Raw genomic sequence first — 27,522 nt, forward strand, 5'->3', positions numbered from 1 at the left:
GATCAATGACCAAATTTTTTTTGACTTATGTTGGTGTATGCACATCTATCTTCGTCCTTAATAATCAAAGTGTTCACCTACCACCATGAAATAATATATTTTTAAGTAGATAAAAACAGCCACAAAGATGGCGTCTGACGGACCAACCAATGAAGAATAGGCACTTAGACCACTAGTGGTCTGCACCCAAATTTTGGCTTTTATTGGTTGGCGGCGAATTGTCATTCCTTAGTTGAAGGTTCGATAACAGTTGCCCGCGCCCTGACAGATTACGAAATCGTCCTTTGTGACTGTCCCAGATAATCAAATTTGCTGATTTTTATATGCCAGCTTGTTTACAAAAGCGTGTCATTTGACGTTGACAGTTTTCTTGAAGAAAATTGCTTAACTTGCGATTTTTAATCAGCTCAACAGGTCTCACAATTGTCAGTAGGGGAAAAGAGGCCGTTTGTCGATATTTCTCTCATTTTTTGGTTGATCTTGATCGTATTCAATTGAAAAAGTCCTTGAGTACGACGAGCAGTTCCCCTTCTTCTTGAGTTTGTTTTTATTCGTTTTTCCGTCACGACCTTAGTCTGACCCTATTTCCTAGACCTATTTGACTGGCGTAATCATCGGTCCGGGTTATATTTAGAACCGACGGGAAACGCATTCCTGTTGGGATGGGCTTTGGTGCGTTCGGACGAGAATAAATATCATTCCTGAGAAATGTCAAACGTGCGGATCGTTTTCGACAGCCCGACCAATTCCTACTACGCCGGAACGACGGTTACGGGCCGTGTCATTGTCAATTTCGACAAACCGAAAAAAGCCAGGGGTGAGCAACTTTAACGTCCAACCTCTTGACGAGAAAAAAAAATCATTTTTGATCATTTTACAGGGCTTAAAGTTAAAATCACCGGTGAGGCGAAGGTCTCCTGGGTAGGGACGGAAAGCTACAGGAAAGATGACGGCCAGACTGAAGATCGGTCTGTCAGCTATCACGCCGAAGAAGAATATTTTTCAAATAAATATTACCTACTGGGCGGAGCCAGCGGTAAGTGCAACATGTAAAATAATCATAAAACATAAATGCCCTCAACACTCCAAAACCAGTCTAGATTTGTTTAATTCAGGGTAATATACCACACCTATTGTATCCCCCGTTCTTTACCTGGGCATCGGGGCATAGAGTCAATAAGAGAGCCAATATGAATTCTCTAGGACCATATTATCGTGGTCTACCTTGCCACAAAAAAGGATTAGGCCTCTTTCAGACTGGGCGGCTAGTTGATTCAACTAGTTGAATGGGTATCAAGCGGTCATGGTGGCAAAATGTTTCAGAATTGCCCCGACCCCTTCACACGCAGTCAACTCGTCCGCCAAGGTGGGTGGCCAGCAGGCGCACAAGTGCCGCTTAGTTCTCATCCTGACTGGTTGACTCAACAACTGCTCGGCATTCGTCCTTCACACCAGTTGCGTAGTTGAGTCAACTGAATTGACCATGGAAAGCTTTGCAATTGCAAGTTTCAATGTGGAGCAGTGAAGAAATTCGTATTAGTCTCGTAATATGGGACATGTGGTGTGAGGAGTATAGTGACAAAAGTAAAAGAAGTGAAGCTTGGGGAGAAGTTGCACAATAGTATTGTAGAGAAAGCGCCTGTTTCCCAATTTTATAAAAACAGATAAACCCACACTTTTCTTTACTGGTTTCCCTCCTTTTTTGCTCCCTCAGCATTCCCTCGTACTGACCTTCTCGTTTGTGAAGAGAGGTTGATTCCTCAAGTTGCCTGGTGTGAAACGAGCAGTCTTCACATGGCAATAAACTACTTGAAAGTTAACCAGAGGCAATTTAGTTGATCAACCAAGCCACCTCGTCTGAAAGAGGCCTTAATGAGTCTAAAATCTGGTGGAACGACACCCACAAAATTTAGGGGACCCATTCACGAGGACCCCCAGCATATGAGATGCCTTTTGGTGTAACAGGCACCCAGTGTAAAAGAAGTCTTCTGAATGGGATATTGGGGTGTGATTCTATGTGCTAGGCGTCAATTCGAATCCAAGGGAGTAGAAGGCTAGTTGAGTGGGTTAGAGACACCCACTATCAGATCATAAAGGGAGAGAGGTAGTTTATTTTTGGTTATTCAGTTTGTGTAGCTCCTTTGAATCAGATTATATATGAGCTGGCGTTTTTACGACCTACACACCGCGACCAGTATTGGTCTATTGTCCATTTTTTTTTTAAATCTAGAATTCGTTAAGCTTAAGGCTTTTCACCAGACCCCAAAGCTTTTTCAAGGGCTCCCTTCAGGGGCTGTGTATCATTTAGGCCCTGGCTTTTCTTGGCACTACCTATATAGGCTTGTTTCTGCCACTCTGAGTCTACATATGCGTAATATGCTAGGCAGACCAAATTGATTGGTAATTAACAAAATACAGGTTCATCATCCACAGACCAGATGAAGAAATTTAATTGAAAATGGTAATATCCGCTTACAGATGGAATAGACAGACCATCAAAAAAAATAATTTTAAATATTGCAAAAATTAGTAAAAATATTTACACTGCTGTAGTATTTTTGAATGAAAGCAATCATGGAATCAAATGAAATAATTTTAATTAAATTTTTAAATCTTATCTTTGGCAGATATGACTACATTTTTTAATGGGCTACTGTCTATGACTCACTTTAAAACAATGCATTATTTATTGCTTTCATATTATCTCTCTTACAAGCCTTGAAAATACAGGTAGTAAACAAAGTCTAGGTACACCATGCCATTAAATTATGTTACTGCAATAAATAATTGATTACGTCAATAAAAAACATAGAACCTATTAGTTGTTCGCCTATAAAAAAAAAAAGTTTTAATAATGTAGAACATGAGTACAGCTTGTTGCAACAAAATATCAAATTTTATTGTGAAAATTCAAAACCAATTAATTTTTATAAGCCTTGGTTTCTCAATAATTGCTATATTATTAGTAATCCATATTTGTTTAGTGGTCATAATTTACCATATTAATTATTCTTTTACCTAAGTGTGTGGTGTTTAGTGACTGTGTGATGTAGGTTTCAGAAAAACATTTTATCATGCCAACGTTTCGATCATTATTGAGATCATCTTCAGGACCTGGGATTTATAAACATTGTTTAAATTTCACATCCTACATGTATTTGTAAAATTTAAGCAATATATCAATCCCAGGCCTTGAAGATGATCTCAATAAAGATCGAAAGTTGGTACGATAAAGAAAGTATTTTTCTGAAACCTACATCACACCAGACCGCATCTCACGATCTCCGAATAATCTTTTATCTAAGGTTTTTTGTTGAAATGAAAAATTAGTGTCACGGACAGGATTCGAACCCACAACCTTCGGTTCTCGGGCACTAACTCCCTATCTCAACCTACTGCCATTCAAGTTGTCCCTCTTTTTGCTATATTTTCATGTAATCAGGATTCGATTCATAGCGACTTATGAAGTGGGGAGCTATTAGTGAAGTTATTACTATTGTTAAATTAATTCATATTTGTTTAGTGGCCATATTAATTATTCCAATTAATTATTCTTTTATGTAAGGTTTTCAATTGAAATGAAAAATTAGTGTCACGAGCGGGATTATTCATTTCAGCCAATAACCTTAGATAAAAGAATAATTAATTGGAATTATTATTAATCACATTCTGTGAATCTATGATCTGTAGGATCTCCTTTGTTTTTAATTACACTCATACGCAGTTGTTCATCACTGAAAACAATCTTTTAGTGACATCAGACTCAATATTTCCCTAATAATACTTGTAATGCTCTCTTAAGTTATTTTTTTATTTTATTTTAATCTTCCTTTTCTTCAGTCTTCTTTTTAACTCATCCCAAAGAAGTTTAATGGGTTCATGTCCGGTGATTGGGGTTTTAAGTTGTTTGGAGCATAATAAGGTAGCCACTCTCCGATTCAATGTTTTGAGTTAGTCTTGTTGGAAGAAAATGATTCTCCAATACCAAGACTCCTATCACTTGATTTTAGATTTTCTTTTAATCATGGACATGTAAACCTCAGTATGACCATTATATCACCAATAATTTTTAGTTTTCTCACAGCAAATACAAACATACAGCCCCATAGATTCCACCTCCTCCATGCTTTACCATGCACAAGTTTTTAGCTACAGAGCTTGATGTAATTTTTGCCATACCCGAACTTTACCATCAGATGGAAAAAAAAAATTGCTGAACAAAACTCGTTCCCAGAAAGCACGATTGCCTTTATCGACCTTACTAATATAAGGCTTTTTTTCTAGCAGATTTGAGCTATATTCTGATTTTTTATTTCACATTGTTTGTGGTGTTTTACCTTATAATCAATTTCTATGCCTACAAGGGAGGAGGAACTCATTTTTGAGGCTTCATAAATGCATTTCAGAATTTCCTGTTCATGGATCCTTTGCAAAATGTTTCCAGTCTTCAAACCTGTTAGGATTTTTTTTTGATCGTAGAATGTTTAGAAGTTGTTTTGCCAATATCTCTCAGCTATTTTCCTTCCTTTCTTAAATTTACAACCAGTTTTCTTATTTCTAAGGAAATCTTCGTAAAGGGAACAAATATAATACACCCTTCACAGGCTAAGAGATCATCTAATACTGAAGCATTAACCTTATCAATGTCCATTGCAACAATATTTTTTTCTGTTTTTTACAAAATGGTTTAAGTGGTTTATATTAAGGTATGATTATTACAAAATAAAATAACAAAGAGTAATTATTTAAATGTCCTGTTTATTTAATAAAATAATTTCAATAGTCCGTAAATTTTCTTCTGGAGAGCTTCCAAGCTTCCATCTGAGCAGTTGACCTGTAAAGTTGCTGCTTAGTGACTCCATTAGGAGACGAAGTTTGAGAGACTTTCCACTTTTCATCTTTGAACTGCACCCAGGTGAATCGCTTAAATCAGAATGAGAAATTTAGGTTGGTAAAATCTAACCAATATTGTACGGTCTGAAGATAATTTTTGTCTCACCAGTTTTATGGTCCTCCTAGACTATCCTTCCTGGTTTGGCCTGTCTGATTTTTTTCAACATTTCCAGTGGTGGTACAAACGCTATGCAGCTCCATTGTGCAATTATGTCCTTATGTTGCATTCTTTTTCTTCTTTGCTATTTTTATTGTAAACTGAATTGCTATTCAGTGTTATTGTTGAAAATACTATTTAAAATTTTAATTGAAATTAAAATTTTTTAAACAGTATTTTCAACTAACACTGCCTAGAAATTCATCTGACAAAACAATATTGTACGGTCTGAAAATAATTTTTGTCACCAGTTTTATGGTCCTCCTAGAGTATCCTTCCTGGTTTGGTCTGTCTGATTTTTTTCAACATTACAAACGCTACGCAGCTCCATCGTGCAATTATGTCCTTATGTTGCATTCTTTTTCTTCTTTCTATTTTTATTGTAAACTGAATTGCTATTCAGTGTTATTGTTGAAACTACTACTTAAAATTTTAATTGAAATTAAAATTTTTTAAACAGTATTTTCAAATAACATTGCCTAGAAATTCAGCCGACAAAAATAATACCTATGGTGGAAACATTTTTTTATATTTAAATCATTTTTTAGTTCTTTTCTTTTCCTTTTTAAAAATATATTTACTTTTTTTTATTGCATTTTAATTTTTTTAATTTTTTTTTAATATTGTTCATATTTTTTAATATTTATTTTTTCAATTAATATTTTGATTGTTTTTAAATTTTTTAAACATTTATTTTCTTTTTAATATATTTCCTGTTTCTTTTTTGCATATATACTTTTTTATTATTTATTTACTCTCAGTATGCTAAATATTTTTTTTTACGTTTTATTTTAATTTTTATCTTTTCTTCAAAAAATATTGCTTATATTTTTTAATATTTTTTTAATGTTGATCTTTTTTCCAATAATTATTGTTTAATTTTTTTTCCTGTTTTTCCTTTTTTGTATATACCTTATACTTTTTTAATAACATTTTATCTTTTTTTCTTCTTTCAAAAATATTGCTCATATTTTTTAATATTGCTTCTTTTTTCGAATTAATAGTTTTATTTTTTTTATTTCCTGTTTTTTTTCTTTTTTAGTATTATACTTTTTTAACTTTTTTTATAACAACTTTAAATATATTTCTTTTCATATTTCTTATTTTAATTTTTTTTTTCATTTTCATCTCATATTTTTTAATTTATTTTTTTAATATTGCCCCCCTTGTTTTTTTAATTAGTAGTTTTAATTTTTTTTATATTTCCTTTTTTTCTTTTTTAGTATATTCATATACTATTTAATTTGTCTATAGCATCATTTTAATACATTTTTTTCATGTATTAAACATCATTATTTTATTTTTTTTTTCTATTTTCAAAACTATTGCTCATATTTTTTAATATTTCTTTTATTTATTTCATTTTTTTAATATTGCCCACTTTAATATTTTTATAGCATGTTTTTTAAATATAATTTTTTTATATATTTGTCTTATTTTAATCTTTTCTTTTTTGAAAAATTTTGCTCATATTTTTATATATTTATTTTATTTTTGTTTTAAATTTCTTTTTTTTTTTAATGATTTTTTAAAATTTGCTTTTTTTCTTTTTTGTATATACATATTTTAATTTTTGTAAAAATATTTTAATCATTTTTTTCTTTTTTCAGAAATATTGCTCATATTTTTTAATATTTTATTTTTTTTAATGTTCAATTAATATTTGTTTCAATATTTTTCTTCCACAAAAAAAATATTTTAAAATTTTTAATAGTTGAGCGGATTCTGTTTTTTCAAATTAAAATGATTAAAATAAAACAAAAGAAATGGATTCACTATTGATTAAAATAATGATTAAAATAACAACAAGTTGTAAAGAGGGGTTTACTTACCCGGGGTGTCACTGCGAGTAGGCGACGGGGTGAGGGCGGAGTTAGGTCCCGGGCCCACCAGATCCCGATCATAATGCCCACAGTTGGTCCAGATAATGGGAGGAAGACCGATTTTCCTGTTGGTATTAATTTGAACAGAAATTTTTTAATTTTTTTTTTAATATTGCTCTATTTTTCCAATTATAATTGTTTTAATTTTTTTTTTATTTCCTGTTTTCTGTTTTGTATATATTCTTTTTCATTATTTATTTATTCTCATTGTTCTAAATATTTTTTTTTACATATTTGTTTTATTTTAATTTTTTTCTTTTCTTCAAAAAATATCGCTCATATTTTTTAATATTGATCTTTTTTCCAATTATTATTGTTTGATTTTTTTATTTCCTGNTTTTTTTTAAAAATATTTTAATCGTTTTTTCTTCTTTCAAAAATATCCCTCTTTCAATTAATATTTTTTTCAATATTTTTCTTTAACAAAAAAATATTTTAAAATTTTTAATAGTTGAGCGGATTCTGTTTTTCAAAAGAAAATTAATAAAATAAAATAAAACAAAAGAAATGGATTCACTATCAATTAAAATAATGATTAAAATAACGAGTTGTAAAGAAGCGGTTTACTTACCCCGGGCATCACTGCGAGTAAGCGACGGGGTGAGGGCGGAGTCAGGTCCCGGGTCCACCAGATCCCGATCATAATGCCCACAGTTGGTCCAGATAATGGGAGGAAGACCGATTTTCCCGTTGGTATTAATTTGAACAGAAATTTTTTAATATTGCTCTTTTTTTCCAATTAATCGTTTTAATTTTTTTTATTTTCTGTTTTCTTTTTTGTATATTTTTTTTTCATTATTTATTTATTCTCATTGTTCTAAATATTTTTTTACATATTCGTTTTATGTTGATTTTTTTCTTTTCTTCAAAAAATATCGCTCATATTTTTTAATATTGATCTTTTTTCCAATTATTATTGTTTGATTTTTTTATTTCCTGTTTTTTTATTAATATTTTATATATTTCTTTTATTTATTTCATTTTTTTAATATTGCCCCCTTTTTCAATTAATATTGTTTTAAATTTCTGATTTTTGAATTTTTTTTTAATATTCCCCTTTTTCTTTTTTGTATATACATACACTTTAAATATTTTTATAGCATTTTTTAAATATGATTTTTTGAAATATATTTGCCTTATTATTTTAATCGTTTCTTTTTTGAAAAATTTTGCTCATATTTTTATATATTTATTTTATTTTTTTATTCAATTGTTTTTCTTTTTATTATTTTTTTTTATTTACTTTTTTTATCTTTTGTACATACATATATTTTTTTAAAATATTTTTATACCATTTTAATTTTTTTTAAAAAAATATTTTCGTTTTTTCTTCTTTCAAAAATATTGCTCATATTTTTTTCATTTTTTAATATTGCCCCCTTTTTTCAATTAATATTTTTTTCAATATTTTTCTTTAGCAAAAAAATATTTTAAAATGTTTAATAATTGAGCGGATTCTGTTTTTCAAAAGAAAATTAATAAAATAAAATAAAACAAGAAATAGATTCACTATCCATTAAAATAATGATTAAATTTACGAGTTGTAAAGAAGGGTTTTACTTACCCCGGGCATCACTGCGAGTAGGCGAGCCCTCCGGGGTGAGGGCGGAGTTAGGTCTCGGTCGACCAGATCCCGATGTAAAGCCCACAGTTGGTCCAGATAATGGGAGGAAGACTGATTTTCCCATTGGTATTAATTTGAACAGAAACGTTGAGAGGATTGTGGCTTAGGCTCATGATGAAGAATACGTAGAGAAAGGACATGATGCGCAAATTAGGATTAGGGTAAATATAAACAAAAGGCATTTGACAAGGACATTACACGCACTCTGTGGATTGTAAAAGATAATGTTGACTGGCCTAAACATTAATAATAACAATTTTAAAAAAATATGTTTTATAGCATCATTTTAAATATTTTTTATATATTTTATTATTTTAATCTTTTTTCCAAAAAATATTGCTCATATTTTTAATATTTCTTTTAATTTTTTTCAATGCTGCCCTCTTTTTTTAAAATTAATATTTAAATTTTTTCTTATTTTATATTATTATTTGTTTTAAATTTTGCATATTTTTCCCCATCATGAATGTTGTTTGTTGTGCTATTTTAAGTTTGCATGTATCTGTTGTATAAATAATGCTGTGTATTTTTTCCCCAGTGTTTAGTATTTGTATTTTGACAAAATCAAAAAATTAAATTATTTATCACAAATTAATAGTAAAATATATTTTGGGCAATAAAAAACATGTAAATACTACATTAGTTAATTTAAAAATGTCCCTATTAACCTTTTGTTTTTTTGAAATTCCCTTATTTAATTTTTTTGTTACAACTGTCATTGTTTTCCTATTGCTTAGTATTGCAAGAAGAATTTTTTTAAAAGTTAGAATTAGCTTTCCTATCAAAATTTTCAGACAAATATGAATTAGGTGTTTCTATAGCAACCAAAAATTTTACTAAGTGGCAAAAGAGCTGGGCAAATTTTTAAACATAAAAAAATACAAGATGATTTAAACTAACAAAATCTTTTTATTCATTGTTACCAAAGTGATGACGTGAATTATAAATGTTTAAAAAACAAAAATATTTATGCTAGCAAAAATTCGCTAATTTATACTATACTCGTCATCTTAGGAGTGAAGCAGAATTGGAAATTTAAACCGTGGTTAATGTTTAAAAATTTTATGTTTAATATTGGACAATTTTGTTGCTTAATGGTTTTAGAATTATTATTTCAATTGGTAATGTTAATAAAACTCACCACCTTTTACCAGTCTCTCCTTCGATTTGTCCAAACATCTCAGTGAAGTTCTCAAAAGATTCCTTAATGACTGAAGGAAACAAATAACGTACTGGAACATCAAAATGCATTCGTTTTCCTGCTTACCCTTTATCCAAAAGTAGAAGCTTTTTGTTCGATTTTCTTTTCATTTTCGAAGATCATGGAAGACACTGACCTGCATGAGACTTTGACTGGTTCTGACACGTTTGAAAATTTAGATACTTAATATCACCTTGGTTACGAGCATTTTGTTTCTATTCTCTTTTGTTTTCTGTTAATATCTGTTTTTGTTTACAAAAAAAAAAAAGACTATCGACTAAATCAAGAAGTGACGATGATATAAAAACGTCCAGGGTGTATCAATACTACTTACTTAAAAAAAAAGCCATTAAATCTACATATTTATAAAAATTTTTATATACATATATATAAACATATTTTTTAAAAGCATACATATATATTTAAGTATAAATATATATATATATATTTAAATGAAAATTCAATTAATACATTTTTAGACTTTAATATTGATCACCTTGCATTTTTTGTCCCCTTGTTTTTTGTTTTTAATTTTTCTTTAAGTTTTAATGTTGTATTATCTTGTTAGGAAATAGAATGTATGGAAATAAGATATTTAACAATTAAATCCATTTATTTAGGGCCCTATTGACCGAATTAATTGTTTCAATTAATTAATCTTTTTATGTACGGTTTTTGGTTGAAATGAAATTTAACAATACTTACCCAGCTAGGAGATTGTTTTTGTCTTTTTTGCTCTTTGCTTCCTTCATTCTGATTTAGAGCGGGTGTCATACTTTACTTTCTTATTATTTTTATTTTTTGATGAGAGTTCACAACAGCAGAGGCCTTATAAACCCCAAGGGATGCTGGCGTTTTTTTAACAACATAAAACAAACACTAAGAACCTTGGGTGACTGGATTTGAACCCTGGGCCAAATGTTTGGGGTCATTAGGGTGTTTTTTTTTTGCATTCCACCCACCGGGTGCATTGAACATTTAAGTTTTGCTTGGAGCAGCCGATCTTTCAGAGGGATGTGCATGCCACTGCTATCATCCACATGCCTCCCAGATCAGGGATCCTAGTGCTGACCTGAGGTTCCCTAGGAGACCACCAACCCATGCCCCGCGCCCACTGAGCCCCCCGCAATCCGGCTATCCACTGTGGAATTGTCTGTTGCTTATCCTCACAACAACTACTTATTAATTATTTCTGCCTTCGAAATTATCTTTGTTTATCGATTTTTTTTTCTTCTTTCATTCCTTCTCTACCTTACACTCTCTATTCTTCCATAGGTATGCACATACGCGAGCACACACACACNTATTTTTTTTAATTTGGATACCAGGGACTGGAGGAGTTCCCTCCTGAGCACTGCAGCTGAGCTGTACAGCTTATTGTACTTTATCCCTGGCTCCATATTTTGGGGGAGGGCTCGCAACACAATTGTGAACTTGAGCCCCCGTTGTACCGGTGTTCTTCCATCGAAGAATCTCATTTTTGAAGGGGGTTGGGACCAAATTCAGGGTTGCTGAGATCCGATCCCGCCCCTTCCATTGATGAGTGCCGTATCAATTTCTTTCAATTGCGGCCACCGGTCCTCTTAGGCGTCAGAAAAAGTTCAGAGGTGACGGTGGGGATCGAACCCACAACCACGGGATCTACTAGCCGAGAGTCTGATGCCTTAACCACTCGGCTACCGCGGCCCCCTCCCTATAACCATACATCTAAATGCATATCTAATGTATACCTTCTATTTATATTTTCTGTATCAAACGCGTTGATCTCAGAAAGTCAAAGAGTCTATTGATAACAGGGGGATCATCACCAAGTATCTCCGCTAATTGGCTTGGAGGATTATGAAATATTCTTTGATGCTCAAAATTAAGGCAATTAGTCAAGAGGTGTTTTACTGTAACCAATTCCCTGCAGTAATCGCATACCGGCGCCAGTTCTCTGCACATAAGGTACCCATGGGTAAGTCTACTATGCCCGATTCTAAGTCACGTCAACACAGTCTGTTCGAGCTGCAAGTCGTGCACTGAGGAGCCCCAAGGGCCAACATTTGGTTTAATATCCCTTAGCTTGTCCCTCACTTCTCTCCATTTCTCCTGCCACTTCTGCCATATCTTTTCTTTCAAGTGGGTGATAAAATCTGTGTGAGGGGTGTACTTAAGTGGGATCCCATCAATGGTGGCCTGTTTTGCAGCAGTATCCGCCTGTTCATTGCCCACTATACCACTGTCCTGGAATCCACACGAAAATTACTCTCAAGAGAGTCTCAATCGTTCCAGAGAAAGCAATATCTCCTGGACCAGCATAGCGAATCGGTTTTTCTATTGCTCGAGGAAATACTATGTTAAGGCATTTACCAATCACCGTTAGTTCGGCAGTATTATTGCAGACATTTGGCAGGGAGAACATATACCTTTTTTTGTTGATCATGAATGCTGCGCCTGTTCCGTTTTCACTATGTGATCTGTCAGTGAACGCAAGGGTGTGGCTTGGGAAAGCGGCTCTTATTCTTGAAAATTCCTGTTTATATAAATAAGGAGGAGTATTTTCTTTCAGGAATTTGGCGAGATCCAGCAGGACTCTAGGCTTCGGTATTGTCCATGGAGGTTTTGAGGCAGCTCCCTGTTTGTAGAGGGGGTATGTACTGCGGCATTGAATGAATTTAAGCAGATCATTTTTGGGGGTCATTAGGGTGGATTTCTTTAAAAACTCTTTTGTTTATCCTATGTATTATCTATTTAAATTCTTTTTTTTGTGAAGATCTCTTCCTATTTAATAATAATAGTACTTTATTGGTTATAATACAATAATATAAAATAAAAAACTACACAATAAGTATGGCATGGAAAATTACATCTGAAAACATAGATAAAGCAACAAAAGATCAGAATAATGCAAAATGTGAAAGATGTGAAAAAAATTAGAAAACGAGTCAAAAAATAAAATAAAACAAATAATAAAAAATTGAAATCAAATTGTACCTTATTAAACATTAAATATTCAGTTCTTTAACATAAATATACCTTTACTGCCATTCTCATCTGCAATATTTTACATTGGAGCCTGGTCAGAGATTAGCCCAGTAATTAGTTCAATTCTAGACAAGGAACTGCGCCCTAGGTGGAGCATATGAATTTCTTTTAAAATTGTGCATTTTTATAAGAAATGGAACACATCCTTTCTGACAAGGCAAAAAGTGTAATTTAACCAAAGTAGCTCACACCTCCTTTTAAAACCCACCGCAAATTACTCAGATGATTAAAATCAGACAATGAATGACAGTGGAACTGTATGATCAAGATTTCTATAAGGCAAAGAACTATTTTATGTCAGAGCGAGCCTCACAGACACCTTGCTATGACGTACACTGATCTTTACAAGAAGAAAATCAAATTAGGTTTCCATTAGGAGATATTAATATTTAAGTTATTTGGGGTGGAATATTTAGAAAATGCAGTATGATTAAGTGGGAGATGAAAGATGCATGATTAAGGGGATTAAGAATTATTAGGATATACTTATAGTGAAGCCTCAGTGTTGATGAATAGGTCTGTGCATGTCTAAACAGAACATACACCTAACTAGGGGTTGAGGAGGGGAGGCCAAAAAGCTTTTTGATAAAAAATTTCTCAACGATCATACTATTGATATCCCCAAAGCATGCGTAGGTTAAATCTACATTGAGCTGTTGCTTTGCATTTGAAGATGGAATGGGTCGCTGTTTCTTCCTCCTCATTGCTTAATCTGCAGGTGCCCTCTTGAGAGTGTGAGGTCGATTACTCAAGGGGGGGGGTCACCTGGTCCCCTCGAGGCACCATTATTGGCACAGTTGTCCCTCAGCATGTGTCGCGTAACAATTTGGGGGATTTTATTTGATATGTGGCTGGAATGTGAGTTAGGATTGATTTTAGGGTAGGAAAGGGGTAAAGTTTGGGATGCTGGGGTTTTGGAGGTGACAGGTCCAGCTCCTGTTCCTCCATACCTCTCTTTCCATTAGTTTAATTAAGAGGGTACCGGGTAAGCTTTGTGGTGGTGAAAAGTCGTAGTTGGTTATTAGAGCTATACCCATTTGTACTCCACAGACCTAGAGGCAGCCTTAAATAGGTCGAGTTTAGCTTTCAGTGTGATGTTGTAATTTAACAGTAAGCCAGCCCAAATTCTGGTATATATATTATGCAGGGTGGGCGACCAAGACCCGAGGGGTTAAATGCCTGGGTAGACTCGTACCCCATCCCTAAAAGGTCCGGGACTTGGTCGGCTCACGTATCCTGCATAAACCTCTTGGACTTGTTCACAAACCCCAAGATTTTGGACCATTTTATCTCGGGGAGTGATTTGGTGATGTCCTCTCCTTCAAAGATTTCAAATCTAGACCTAGCATACCTATCACACTCTGCGTGGTAGTGCCTTGCTGTTTCTTCTTTTATTTTGCAGAAGCGGCAAAAGGGATCAGGTAGGATACCCATTACGAAGAGGTGTCTTCTCAGTGGGCAGTGGCCCATTAGAATACCTATCAGCCTCCTAATTCCCTTCCTTGAGATAGAGAATAGCATTTCGATTCAGCTGGTTTGATCGCCTTAACAAACTCTTTCGATTGCCTTTGTCCGGGGGATAAATTCCACTCCCTAAGGAATTGTTTCATGCCCCAGTTATTGATACTCTCTTTCGCTGTGCTCATAGAGTGAGGTAATACCGGTTGTGGCCCGACGCACTATTAGAACCTTCTTTAGCTAGGCCATCGCCTTTTCATTGCCATGGTGTCCTTTATGTGCTGGTATCCAAATAAGTGTCACCTTATTCTCAAACCTGAAAGAGATCCTATTGATAAGATCTCTAGTTTCCTCCACCAGTCATGAGGTTGACAAATCTTTTTGTAATGCCCTAAGACTAGCCTGACTGTCAGAAAAGATTTTAATATCTTTTCCCATAATTTTATTTTCCATAAGTGTTCTACAAGACACATTGATGGCCCAGATTTCCGCCTGAAAAACGGAGGTGTTATTGCCAAGAGGGGAGGAGATGCTGATTCCTAATTTTCGTATGTAGATTCCTGCACCACTCCCTCTTCCTTTGATAAGTGAACCATCTGTGTAGCAGTCTATGTTACGATGGTCATCATCCAGACTATAATCATAATCACAAGGGGTGACTACCTGAAAGTGCTTTTTCCCCCGAAGGGGATTTAATCTTTTTATCACTAACACTTAATAATTGACCGTTAACCTTACTCAATAGTTGAGAGATTTTCGAGTGACCTATGTTATTGCACTTATGATTCCAGCTGCCCTCGCTAATTAATCCAAATTCTGGTAAATCCCATCTTACATGTAAATGACACTATTTCAATTAGTAATTTACAATTTCAATAGTTAATCCCTTATAAGAAAAATTGTCAGTGCAAGCAAGCCTATCACATTTTCTAAAAATGACCACCTTAGATTTGGCATTGTTAACAGTCAAATTTCATTTCTCACATTATCTTTCTGATATATTTATACTTCTCTGTAAACTTACTTTCTTGTTAGCTTACAAACAAAACATTGTCTGTTATTATTATTATTATTATTATTTAAATTATTCAGAGATCGTGAGATGCGGTCTGGTGTGACATAGGTTTTAGAAAAACATTTTCTTTATCGTGCCAACGTTTCAATATTTATTGAGATCATCTTCAGGGCTTGGGATTTATAAACATTGTTTAAATTTTACAAATACATGTAGGATGTGGAAACAATTTTAGATTAAAAAGAAAAAAAATGAATTTATACAATGCTAGAACATTTTAGATTCAAAAAAATGAATTTATACTATGCTAGAAAATTTTAGATTAAAAAAAATGAATTTATACAATGCTAAAAAATTTTAGTTTCAATCAAAGCATCTGTACTCGCTCAAAGTGTTTGTTTTCCGTGTAGATGTGTCATTGTTGTGTATCGAGTGCCAGTGAGATATTAATGTTTTGTAAATTAACAACTTTGTAACCTAAAACATCAATATCTCACTGGCACTCTCAACACGATACACAACAATGACATATCTACACGGAAAGCAAACACTTTGAGTGAGTACAGATACTTTGATTGAAACTAAAATTTTCTAGCATTGTATAAATTCACTTTTTTTAAATCTAAAATTTTCTAGCATTGTATAAATTCACTTTTTTTAAATCTAAAATTTTCTAGCATTGTATAAATTCTTTTTTTTAAATCTAAAATTTTGACATTTGAAAATATGGCAAAAAGAGGGAAAATTCAAGCGATTGTAGGTTGAGATGGGGCGTTAGTGCTCGAGAGCCGAAGGTTGTAGGTTCGAATCCCGCTCGTGACACTAATTTTTCATTTCAATTGAAAACCTTACATAAAAGACTAATTAATTGGAATAATTATTATTGCCAATTATGACCACTAAACAAATATGAATTAATTTAACAATTAAAAGTAGTAATAACTTTGCTAATAGCTCCCCACTTCATAAGTCGCTAAGAATCGAATCCTGATTACAAAATATGGCAAAAAGAGGGACAACTTGAATGGCAGTAGGTTGAGATAGGGAGTTGGTGCCCTAGAACCGTAGGTTGTGGGTTTGAATCCTGTTTTTGGTTGAAATGAAAAATTAGTGTCACGAACAGGATTCAAACCCACAACCTACGGTTCTCGGGCACCAACTCCCTATCTCAGCCTACTGCCATTCAAGTTGTCCCTCTTTTTGCCATATTTTCATGTAATCAGGATTCGATTCTTAGCGACTTATGAAGTGGGGAGCTATTAGCAAAGTTATTACTACTTTTAATTGTTAAATTAATTCATATTTGCTTAGTGGTCATAATTGGCAATAATAATTATTCCAATTAATTATTCACAATCTCTGAATAAACATGATTAACGGTCACTAAACACCACACATTTGTATAGAAGAAAGGTCATCGATGAAGGGGGAAAAAGGACGGGACTTAAATGCATCTGCCTAACCACACAATTTGTGGGGAAAAACATCTCAAATTCCCTCCTTGATCCTAACCACAGAAGCAGCTTAAGCCAAATAAACTTCGAAGTTCCAAATCATTACTTTGGATGACACTCCCAGTTGAACAGTTATATCAGCGCATTTCGGTCCACGATGTCAAAAGTAGGCTTAAAATGAATGAAAAACAGTATAGCTTTTGGCGCCTGTGTAAAAATTTTAGATGAATCATACTGCAAAGTGTAAATAGATTATCCAGAGTGGGGTACCTTGTACGGTGGGGCTTCCCAATCTGAGGTCTCCCCCTGAGGGTGAACTTAACACAATAATTACAAACATACAATGTACTAATAAAATTTAAAAAACTTATAATATTGTAGGTTTCACTATTTTATTGACTTTTGTCCATTATAAATACTCGAGATGTTTCAAGGAGGATTTTTAGAAGTTATTAAGTATCACAAATTGAGACTGTCTTACAAATAGGAGCTAAACCTTTTGAGGAGAAAATCGTGTATTCCAAGGATGATTAGTTTTTGAATAAGGAGACAATGATCAATTTCAAATTTAAATATATTGTGTTAATGCATAACTTGGGCAGCTTTGGTCGTGTAGTCTTGAAAAAGATTTGTTGTTGTTGAACGAGGGTGGAAACCATATTGTTCAGGTATTTTCTGGGTTCTCCTTCCTTAGGTGTTCCACATCAGGTTTTAATACTTTATTTTCTTCTTTTAGCCCTTAATACGGCATTTTAGTTCATCTATGTGTTTGTTTATTGTTTCGACAGCTACGGTAAATTTTTTGACCAACTCCTAATTCTCCATCATCAGTCCATTTTAATTTGTTTCAACAAGACCAGGAGATGATCTTTTAGGTGTAAATTTTCTGGCTTTTGGTGTACAGTTGTCTTTATTAACTAGATAAGTCAAAAAAAGAAAAAATCAGAAGACTTGTTGGACTTGAGCAAAATGTAAAACTGAAATAAGTATGTGAACTATTTATCAGAGAATGCAGAGGGAGGGCCACTGAGCAGAATGCGAACTCTCCCACTATAATCCTTGAGTTTCTTTTGCAACTCTAATCTCTGAATTTGGACTCTGTACTTGTGTATATTGTACTAGTTGTTAACTGAGAGTTTTACAGTACTTCACAAGAACTTTCACTATACCTCTGTACAATTGCAGTCTAAACAAGACCGTTTATACAACTTTTTAACAGTGTTAAAACTCATTGTCAGACCCAATGTTAACTCAGTCACTTCATATCACTCTCATATTTGCCATTCTCTTTGGGCTGTTGTTTCTCTTTTAGTAATTTGGCTATTATTGTAGGAAACTGTGATTATTTCTCATGGGTGTTTTTTATTTTTATTTAACAATTGAACCAAAATTAATGTTTCTTATAAGTAGGCGGCTTCCCGGCAGATGGATTGTGATCCATGCCTGTACTATGTAAATAATCATACTGCTACTATATTCATAGAAATAAAAAGAATTAAAAAAAAAAAAGAGTAGGTGTATATATATATATTTCTTCGGCCTTAGCGTGTTGTAGCATGCAGCTAGTATCTAAACAGTTCCCAGTCTTATAATTCCCATTCACGACTGACTATATTACACTAGTCTGTGTAAACCTTAGTACGACCATATATCATCAATAATTTTTAGTTTTCTCACGCCTGACACAATCAAACAATCCCACATTATGATTCCACCTCCTCCATGCTTACCATGCACAAGTTTTTAGCTACAAAGCTTGATATAATTTTCGCCACACCCAAACTTTACTATCAGATGAAAAAAAAAAAAAATCGCTGAACAAAACTCGTTCCCAGAAAGTAATAGGCTTATTAACTTAATCCTTTGCAAATGATAAACGTTTGCCTTTATTGACCTTACTAATCAAAGGCTTTTTTTCTAGCAGATGGAGCTAAATTCTGATTTTTTATTTCACATTGTTTGTGGTGTTGTACCTCATAATTAATTTCTATACCTGCAAGGGAGGAGGAACTAATTTTTGAGGCTTCATAAATGCATTTCAGAATTTCCTGTTCATGGATCCTTTGCAAAATGTTTCCAGTCTTCAAATCTGTTAGGATTTTTTTGAACCATAGAATGTTTAGAAGTTGTTTTGCCAATATCTCTCAGCTATTTTCCTTCCTTTCTTAAATTTACAACCAGTTTTCTTATTTCTAAGGAAATCTCCGTAAAGGGAACAAATATAATACACCCTTCACAGGCTAAGAGATCATCTAATACTGAAGTATTAACCTTATCAATGTCCATTGCAACAATACTTTTTTCCGTTTTTTACAAAATGGTTATATAAGTGGTTTATATTAAGGTATGATTATTACAAAATAAAATAACAGAGTAATTATTTAAATGCTTGTTTATTTAATAAAATAATGTCGTCCGTAATTTATTGATTGTTATATCCGATAAATTTTCTTCTGGAGAGCTTCCAAGCTTCCATCTGAGCATTTGACCTGTAAAGTTGCTGCTTAGTGACTCCATTAGGCGACGAAGTCCACTTTTCCTCTTTGAACCGCATCCAGGTGAATCGCTTAAATCAGAATGAGATATTTAGGTTGGTAAAATCTAACCAATATTGTACGGTCAGAAGATAATTTTTGTCTCACCAGTTTTATGGTCCTCCTAGACTGTCTATCCTTCCTGGTTTGGTCTGTCTGATTTTTTTTAACATTTCCAGTGGTGGTACAAATGCTATTTTGTTATTTTTATTGTAAACTGAATTGCTATTCAGTGTGTTATTCAGTTGAAAATACTATTTAAAATGTTCATTGAAATTAAAAAATTTAAAATTGGTATTTTCATCTAACACTGCCTAGAAATTCAGCCGACAATAAAAATAATGTCTATGGTGGAAAGATTTTTTTTCTAATTCTTTTCTTTAAAAAAATATTACTTTTTATTTTTTATTACATCAATTTTATTTTTTTTAAATACATGACTAATTTAAATCTTTTTAAAATATTCTTTTATACTTTTCTTTTTAAATATTTTTTCAATTATTGTTTTAAAGTTCTTATTTAAAAAATATATATTATATATTATTGCTATTCTTTTTGTTTTCTTTTTTCTTTTTTGCGTATATACTTTTTATTTATTTTTTTTATCCTCGCTATTCTAAAAATGTTTTTTACGTTTTATTTTTTTTTTTAAATATTCATATTTTTTAATATTTTATTAATTTATTTTTATATTGCCCCCCTTTTCAATTAATATAGTAATTTTTTTTCTTTCTTTTAAATACATATACTTTTTTAATTTTTTATAGCATTTTAAATTCATTTTTTCATATTTCTCTTATTATTTTAATGTTTTTTTTTAAATATTGCTCAAATATTCAATTTAATTAATTTATTTAATATTGCCCCCTTTTTCAATTAATATTGTTGTAAATTGCAGCTTTCTTCTTTTTTTATATACATTTATTTTTAAATTTTTTTATAGCCTCATTTTAAATATATATTTTTTTACATATTGCTTTAATCTTGCGTTGCTTTTTTCAAAAATATTGCTCTAATTTTTTAATAATTTTCTTGTTCCAATTAATATTGTTTTAAATGTTTTTCTTTCTTTTTTCATATATACCTTTATTTTTTTTATCGCATCATTTTAATTTTTTTTGCCGCATTTCTCTTATTATTTCAACCCTTTTTCTGGCTTGCTTGCTCATATTTTTCAATATATATTTCTTTAATATTGCCCCTTTTTTAATTAAAATTGTTTAATTTTTTGTCATATTTCTCTTATTATTTTAATCTTTTTCTTCTTTTTTCAAAAATATTACTCGTTTTAATATTTTATTTAATATATTTATTTAATATTGCCCCCTTTTTTTCAATTAGTATTGCTGTAAATTGCTGCTTTTTTGTTTTATTTTTTAAATACATATATTCTTTAATTTTTCATAGCATCATTCATATTTGTCTTATTTATTTTAATCTTTTGTTGCTTTTGTCAAAAATATTGCTCTAATTTTTTAATAATTATTTTCTTTTATTCATTTTTTGTTCCAATTAATATTGTTTTAAATTTCTGTTTTTTTTTTTTTCATTTATCGCATCATTTGAAATACATTTTTTTTTCGTATTTCTCTTATTATTTCAATCCTTTTTTTTGCTTGCTTGCTCATAATTTTTAATATATATTTTTTTTAAATTTCTCCTTTTTTCAATTAATATTGTTCAATTTTTTTTCATATTGCTCTTAATATTTTTTCAAAAATATTGCTCATATTTTATTTATTTATTATTGCCCCCTTTTTTAAATTAATATTGTAAATTGCTCCTTTTTTCATCTTTTGTTTTATTTTTAATTTTTCATAGCATCATATAGCATTATTTTAAATTTTTTATATATATATATTTTTTAAGTCTATTTCCCAAAAAATATTGCTTATATTTTTAACATTTCTTTTAATATTTTTAATATGCCCTCTTTTTTGTAAAAATTAATAGTTTTAAATATCTTATATTTTTTTTTTCATTTTGCATATTTTTCCCCTCATGAAAAATGTCTAGCGTTATTTTAAGTTTGCATTTATGTGTTTTGTAATTAATGCTGTGTTTATGTTAATGTAAACCATTTCTATAATTCCCCCCCACCCAGTGCTTAGTATTTGTATTTTGTTGTAATCAGAAAATAAGGTTATTTATCAGAAATTAATACTGCAATAAATTTTGGGTAATAAAAAACATGAAAATACTACATTAGTAAATTAAAAATGCCCCTATTAACTTAAAAAAAATTTTTTTTTACAACTGTTATTGTTTTTTCTATTGTGTTCTTTGTATTTGCAAGAAGATTATTTTTTAAAAGTTGGAATTAGTTTTACTAACAAAATTTTCAGACAACAATGAATTAGTGTTTCTATAGCAACCAAAAATTTTACTAAGTGGCAAAAGAGCTGGGCAAATTTGTAAACATAAACAAAACTTAACTTTTATTCTTTGTTCATGAAGATGTTTTAATTAACTAATCTGTAAGAAAAACTAACCTTTCAGGTCAATGGTATTACATGTTGTTTTTTATGGCAAAAATAGGTTGGATAATAAATGATAAATATGATTTAAACTAACATTTTATTTTGTGGTTACCAGAATAGATTAATCATAAAAAGAAAAAATGGAAAGGGGAAATAAAAATTTAAAAAATTCTTGGTTTAACATTGGTCAATTTTGCTGCTTTATAGTTTTAGAATTATTAATTAAAGTGGAAATGTATATGCAAAAAACTTACCTTTGCCCATCCTCTCCAATGATTTGTCCAAACAACTCGATGAGATTCTCAAAAGATTCCTTAACAAATGAAGAAAACAATGTATTTGGGCTTGAAACTATTTTTCTTTCCTGCTTACCCTTTATCAGGAAGTAGAATCGTTCTTCAGTTTTCATTTCAGTTTCAAAGCTGGTGTAGCACACTGACCTCCGTGAGACATTGGCTGGTTCTGAGGTTTTTGAGAAATTAGATTTTTAATGTCACCTTGGTTACAAGTATTTTGTTTCTATTCCCTTTTGTTTTGCTGTTAATATGTTTAAAAAAAAGACTATCGACTAAATCAAGAAATGACGATGATATAAAAACGCCCAGGGAGTATCAGTATCAATTACTAAAAAAAAAGAAAAAAAAACATTGTTTATTAAATTTTTTTTATGTATGTACATACATATATATATAAATATTTTTTCAAAAGTATATACATGTATAAAATATACAAAAATAAAAATTCAATTAACACTTTTTAAGATTAATTAGATAATTGATACATTTTACATATTTTTTCTTCCTTATTTTCAACGTGTTCGAGGTGTTTTTTGTTGCTTTAATGTTGTATTGTATTGTTATGAAATAGAATATTGCATTGAAATAAGATATTTAAGAAAATAGAATTGGTTAAAATGGTTAAGGTGGCAACAAAACTCTAGATTCACCTTTTGGATCTAACCGAAATTGTTCACAATTGAACCAATTCTTGAAAACATTAGGATAATTATTGAAAAATACTGTTTTTTTTTTTTAAGACACCCACAGGCCAAAAGTGATCAAAACGGCCTAACTACAGATACATCACCCTGCAGACCCCTAGAAAATTTTTTACAACTTATTAAAAATATTAAAAAAAAAAAACATTTTTCACTGGCAGTTTGCTGTTTTACTAATCAGGATTTTTTAAAATGTATTTGTGTGCACACTCATCTACATAGTTGTACTCAACTGTATACATTCTTTTGTTTTAATTGGAAAGTTGACATAATTTTATTCATTAAACAATGTAAAATGTTTAGGAGAAATTGAGATTCCAGCCGGTGAGAATGTTTATCCATTTAACACCACGTTACCGCCTCAGTTGCCCACTTCGTTTGATGGGGAACGGGGCCATGTTAGGTACACCGTCGTAGCAACTATCGACCGTCCATGGAAGTCTGATTTTGAGGCCAAATCGCATTTTACTGTTATTACCCCAGTCGACCTGAACTACATTGCCATCGCCAAGGTGATTTCCTTATAAATAAACCCGTCTGCATATTTGTGACACGCTTTATCAATTTTCAGGAACAAGTCAAGCAGGAAATCAGTAAGTATTTTTGCTGCTGCTGCTGTAAGTCGGGCCCTTTGACGCTCGTCGTCTGCCTCCCGCATAAAGGCTATGTACCCGGGCAGACCGTCCCGGTCACAGTTGAGGTCGACAACGCTAGCAACGTACAAGTCGATAAAATGGAATGTAAAATTTTCAAGGTAAAAATATGCCCTTGTTTTTGTGAAATGTTTTTATTAATTAATTATTAATTTTCAGACTATCAAATGGACAGCCCGTATTCCTAGACAAGATACAAAACTTGATGTTGTAGATCTTATAAAATTACAAGTTGAAGGAGTTGCTGGTGGTGGCTCAAAGACAACGACGCACAATCTTGCATTACCCGAAATGCCGTATGTCAATGTTGATGCTTGCTCTATCATCGATATTACATTTGCTTTAAAAGTAAGCCCTAATTTTGATTAGAATCATGGTTTTTATTTATAATTTTTTATTAAGAAAAATAATATTTATTTTAATCTGTAGCTTGAATATGATCTGAGTTTGCCTTTTCTTTCCTTTTTTTATTGTTTTGCTGCATATATTATTGTTTGTATTACATAATAAAATAACATTGACATTTCTTTTAGGGTGTTAAAGTTTAACCAATTATTTAAAAAATTGTCTGCAGGTTAAAGCTGTAGTAGGTGGGTGCCATAAAAATCTTGAACTCGAAGTTCCACTTGTGCTCGGCACTGTTCCTATTTACGAGGGCGGCCCCCCGCCCACAATGGGAGCCACGCTGCCACAAAACGTCGTTCCGCAGTCGAATATCGGACTTCCAAACCAGAATTTTGCCCCTGGGGGTGTACCTACGCCGTACCAAGGTGGAACCGCTCCTTACCCGGCTGGATATACTCCGGCTTACACCGGCCCAGCTCCGTTTCCGAATCCGGGATCAGAGCCGAATCCGTATGAAGGAAACAGGTCCATGTACCCTACTCTACCAGGCTTTGCCATACCCGTTACACCCGCTGATGCAGATGTGCAGCCGGAGGCATCCCCTTCAGCCCCGTTGCTCGATACGCCATCAGGACCTGTCGGTTTTAAACTAACTTAAGCGAGTATCTTCCAATCATTAATTATTATTGCATTTTGGTAATGTTTAATTGGAAAATAACATAATTAAATTAGGTCTTAACAGTATAAAAAAATTAAAATTTTATTTTCATAATTTGTTTGTGAATTTTTCTCAATCGTTGTCATGATTTATAATTGATCCTGTTAAAAGACAGTAATTGCTATTAAAAAAAGAAAGAAAAAACCCTTAAAGCTTAAGCAAAATGCACTTATTTTAATTTTCTATAAACGCTGTAACTTCAGCGCACCAAAATTATTGTCCAAAAGTGATGTCAGCCAAATATTATCATAGATACATAAAATTCAAACTTATTATGTAGAGAAGTACTCATTATTAATTCGTAATGAGCTGTAAAACTAAATCATCTCGATCAATTAACTGTTATAGTTTAATTTTAGTTTAGAAGACTTCAAAATTTTTTTTTTTGGTCTTTTCTTTTTAAGCTTCTTGTTTATTTATTTATTTTTTCCACAACATTTTCAATGCACACAAGTTTATTGTAAAAAAAAGCTCCATAATGACAACCAACAATGTCTTCACGATTTATCTATATATTTCTGCCTTTTTTAAAATATTTATGCCGGAACTAACAATAATGTTTTTTCCCCAACATTTTCAATGCACACAAGTCTATTGTAAAAAAAAGCTCAATAATGACAAACAACAATATCTTCATGATTTATCTGTATATTTTTGCCTTTTTTAAAATATTTATGACAGAACTAACAATGTGTGAAATTAGATTGTTTCTAATTTTTTTTTTTTTGTTCTGTAGTAAAATTGTATTTAGAGGAAAATTAACACAATTCAATTTGCATTTATACTTTCTATAAACAAAAACACTAATTAATTTATTAATATATTTATTTTTAATTAAATCAAGTTTCTTGAATATTATTTTAAGTAAGTACTACTACAAGATGCTAAAGATGTAGAATCACCGATTTTTTATATGCAGGGTTGTATTAAATGAGACTAGATGTATAAAAATGTACGAAAAAGAAAAAGACAAAAAATAGAACATTTTTGGATTAAAATTTTCCAGGAGCATTTTTTTTTTCTACGATTTCCATGTTTAAGCTTAAAAACAATTCTTAACTGGCCCAGATTTTATTTATTTTATTAACGTTGTTGGAAACCTGTACCTGTCTCCTTTCAGCCTATGTCACCAAAGTTTAGATTTTACGGAAAGTGGTAAAACTAAGTAGGAAATAGACAAAAATTTATTTTAGTTTATACGGTCCTAAACCCCTGTAAAGTTTCCTGTCGATCGGAGGATTTGTTTGTTATAATTTTTTTTGGCAACAAAATTTTATTCAGGGTTTTTCTTGGGCGTAGAAAACAAAATTCAACTTTGTTTTTTTACTAAAAAACAAATATTCTTTAAATGTTCAAAGCTTCAATGTTCAAAAATCAAAACTTTAACAACTTCACAAACTGCAATCAGTGTTGCCTGAAATTCGCATGGTGGGAGAAACAATTGCAACAAATTGCATGTGCAAATCCGAACTTTTAAAAAACAAAAGATAATTTTTTTCTCGGCTCCTAGGGCTCCATGAGAAAAAAGGTCAAGTATGTGTTTAATATTTTTTAACTTATCACGGGGGGGGGGCATTGAAATCGGTGATTCTGTATCCTTAGCCTCTCCTTGTAAGTGATAAATAGCCAAAGCAGCATCCTGTACGACTTTAAATGAATAAATAAGGAAACAACTTGTATTTTATTTGGATTGAATACTAATACAAAAAAAAGTATTTAAAAAAATTTAATTTTTGGTTCATTTGTGTTTTGTAAGTTTGTATTGTCTACTTGTGTTCATCATCAACTGAGGGTGAGCTCATTTAATATTTGGGCTGTTTTTTGTTTTTTCAATTTATTTTTAAACTTTAACAGAACAATAATTTAAGGATTATTCTAGTCAATTCTTAAATTATTGTCACCACAGGCCAAATAATTAATTAGCTTTTGTATGGCATAGTTATTTTTACTCTTTGTCATTAAAAAACAAGTTTTCTGTTGTTGGCTAATTTCAAAAATTAATTTTATTTCAAACAAATACCTTTGAATATTTTTAAACCTTTGAGTATTATTAAAAAATCAAACCAATTAGGATTAAGTCTCGAATTAATACGCTTAGTGACGATGGTAAAAACACCAATATGTGTTACTGCATCATCAGTTGCTTACCAATCAAAGAATTATTAATATATTGAAAATTAAAATATATTAGAGTTAAAATAAAAGATAATAGGTAATATATATTGTGCCTTTAACATTTCTTAAACAAATATTCAGACTAGCAGCGATATTTTTAATAATAATATTGAAATATTGGTTTTGCTTTGAGCTTGCAATGAGGAACTAAGGTGCTATAAACTTTATTATTTGATCCTTAATTGCAACATTTATGTTCATGTTATATATAAATAAATAATTTGTGTAAAACGAAACTGATTTTTTTTTTTTTTTTTTTTTTTTTTCAATTACAAAGCCATTTTGTGTCCAATCCAAGCCATTGAGGGTTAATAAAAAAGGAACAATTGCCAAATGGGTCAAGTTGAAGACAACCAAGAACATAGAACAGAAGCAAATCTCTTTATCTTATTCAGTGATAATTAGGCAAAGTAATATAATATGTAAGAAACTAATTTTATGTTTCATGTAGGGATAGGGATAAGAGAGGTGGCCACAAGGCCTACTGCACCTCGACCTAAATAGATCTATTTTGCTCCTTTGTTAATCATAACTCACTGGCCAGCTTCAGGCTATTAACCAGCCTTCACAGCTTTGCCAGCGGTTCCTTGGTGTAGGATCTTGCTTGTGGTTTTTCTTGTACTAGTTGCAAGAATCTGTACCTACATACACCTTCGCAGAAACATAAAATATGTTCTGCGGTCTCCTCCTCTTCCTGGCAGTGTCTACACAGTGTTTCTTCTGTCTGTACTCCTATCCGGTGCCTGTGCTTTCTCAAGTGGCAGTGCCCTTTTTGCTGGCATACGGTTCGATGCACAATGCGGACCCAGACATTCGGAATGGGCAAGGCACGTCTTGGCCACTCGGGGCCGCCCCAGCCTCTACACCAATGCTGCGGCAGTAACAACCGTCTGCGGAGGTGCGTCAGC

At 31.8% G+C, this 27,522-nt stretch overlaps 2 protein-coding genes and 1 long non-coding RNA gene across 6 annotated transcripts; 1 reads left to right on the top strand and 2 right to left on the bottom strand.

The window, feature by feature from the left end:
* The first annotated feature begins 238 nt into the window (after window positions 1-238).
* On the top strand, window positions 239-26,118 carry LOC106669232 (arrestin domain-containing protein 3-like). Its single transcript, XM_014398555.2, has 6 exons — window positions 239-817; window positions 881-1,036; window positions 23,027-23,235; window positions 23,295-23,477; window positions 23,536-23,724; window positions 23,951-26,118. Exons 1-6 carry the CDS (start codon window positions 709-711, stop codon window positions 24,377-24,379), a joined length of 1,275 nt encoding a protein of 424 aa, XP_014254041.1. The 5' UTR covers window positions 239-708; the 3' UTR covers window positions 24,380-26,118.
* LOC106669234 lies at window positions 4,739-9,983 on the bottom strand. Of its 4 annotated transcripts, none has more exons than XR_002910507.1 (5): window positions 7,505-7,712; window positions 6,883-6,998; window positions 5,299-5,557; window positions 5,000-5,135; window positions 4,739-4,923 (listed from the first exon to the last, which is right to left on the bottom strand). XR_002910507.1 is itself a non-coding variant. In XM_024228064.1 (5 exons), the coding sequence occupies exons 1-4, from the start codon at window positions 9,866-9,868 to the stop codon at window positions 5,016-5,018; spliced, it is 396 nt and encodes a 131-aa protein (XP_024083832.1). In that variant the 5' UTR covers window positions 9,869-9,983; the 3' UTR covers window positions 4,739-4,923; window positions 5,000-5,015. The 4 variants fall into 4 exon arrangements, 2 of the variants coding, with proteins under 2 accessions (XP_024083832.1, XP_024083831.1); XM_024228064.1 differs by lacking the exon at window positions 5,299-5,557 and adding an exon at window positions 9,825-9,983 and having other exon boundaries at window positions 7,505-7,620; XM_024228063.1 differs by lacking the exon at window positions 5,299-5,557 and adding an exon at window positions 9,699-9,983 and having other exon boundaries at window positions 7,505-7,620.
* Window positions 19,090-19,874, bottom strand: LOC106669235. Its single transcript, XR_001340904.1, has 2 exons — window positions 19,355-19,874; window positions 19,090-19,278 (listed from the first exon to the last, which is right to left on the bottom strand). It is a non-coding gene; the product is annotated as an uncharacterized LOC106669235 (long non-coding RNA).
* Window positions 26,119-27,522: the final 1,404 nt, after the last annotated feature.

The sequence above is a fragment of the Cimex lectularius genome, unplaced genomic scaffold (genome assembly GCF_000648675.2).
Source record: "Cimex lectularius strain Harlan isolate CLEC.00 unplaced genomic scaffold, Clec_2.1 scaffold216, whole genome shotgun sequence".
Lineage (NCBI taxonomy): Eukaryota > Metazoa > Arthropoda > Insecta > Hemiptera > Cimicidae > Cimex > Cimex lectularius.

Bases quoted from the DNA above. Each gene is read 5' to 3' on its own strand.
- LOC106669232 (XM_014398555.2), top strand. From the start codon at position 709: ATGTCAAACGTGCGGATCGTTTTCGACAGCCCGACCAATTCCTACTAC. The intron at 1,037-23,026 runs GTAAGTGCAACA...TAAAATGTTTAG, and splicing joins CCTACTGGGCGGAGCCAGCG to GAGAAATTGAGATTCCAGCC. The intron at 23,478-23,535 runs GTAAAAATATGC...ATTAATTTTCAG, and splicing joins TGGAATGTAAAATTTTCAAG to ACTATCAAATGGACAGCCCG.
- LOC106669234 (XM_024228063.1), bottom strand. From the start codon at position 9,808: ATGCATTTTGATGTTCCAGTACGTTATTTGTTTCCTTCAGTCATTAAG. The intron at 6,999-7,504 runs GTAAGTAAACCG...TAATACCAACAG, and splicing joins TACTCGCAGTGATGCCCGGG to GAAAATCGGTCTTCCTCCCA. The intron at 5,136-6,882 runs GTAAGTAAACCC...CAATAAAAATAG, and splicing joins TACTCGCAGTGACACCCCGG to CAAAGAAGAAAAAGAATGCA.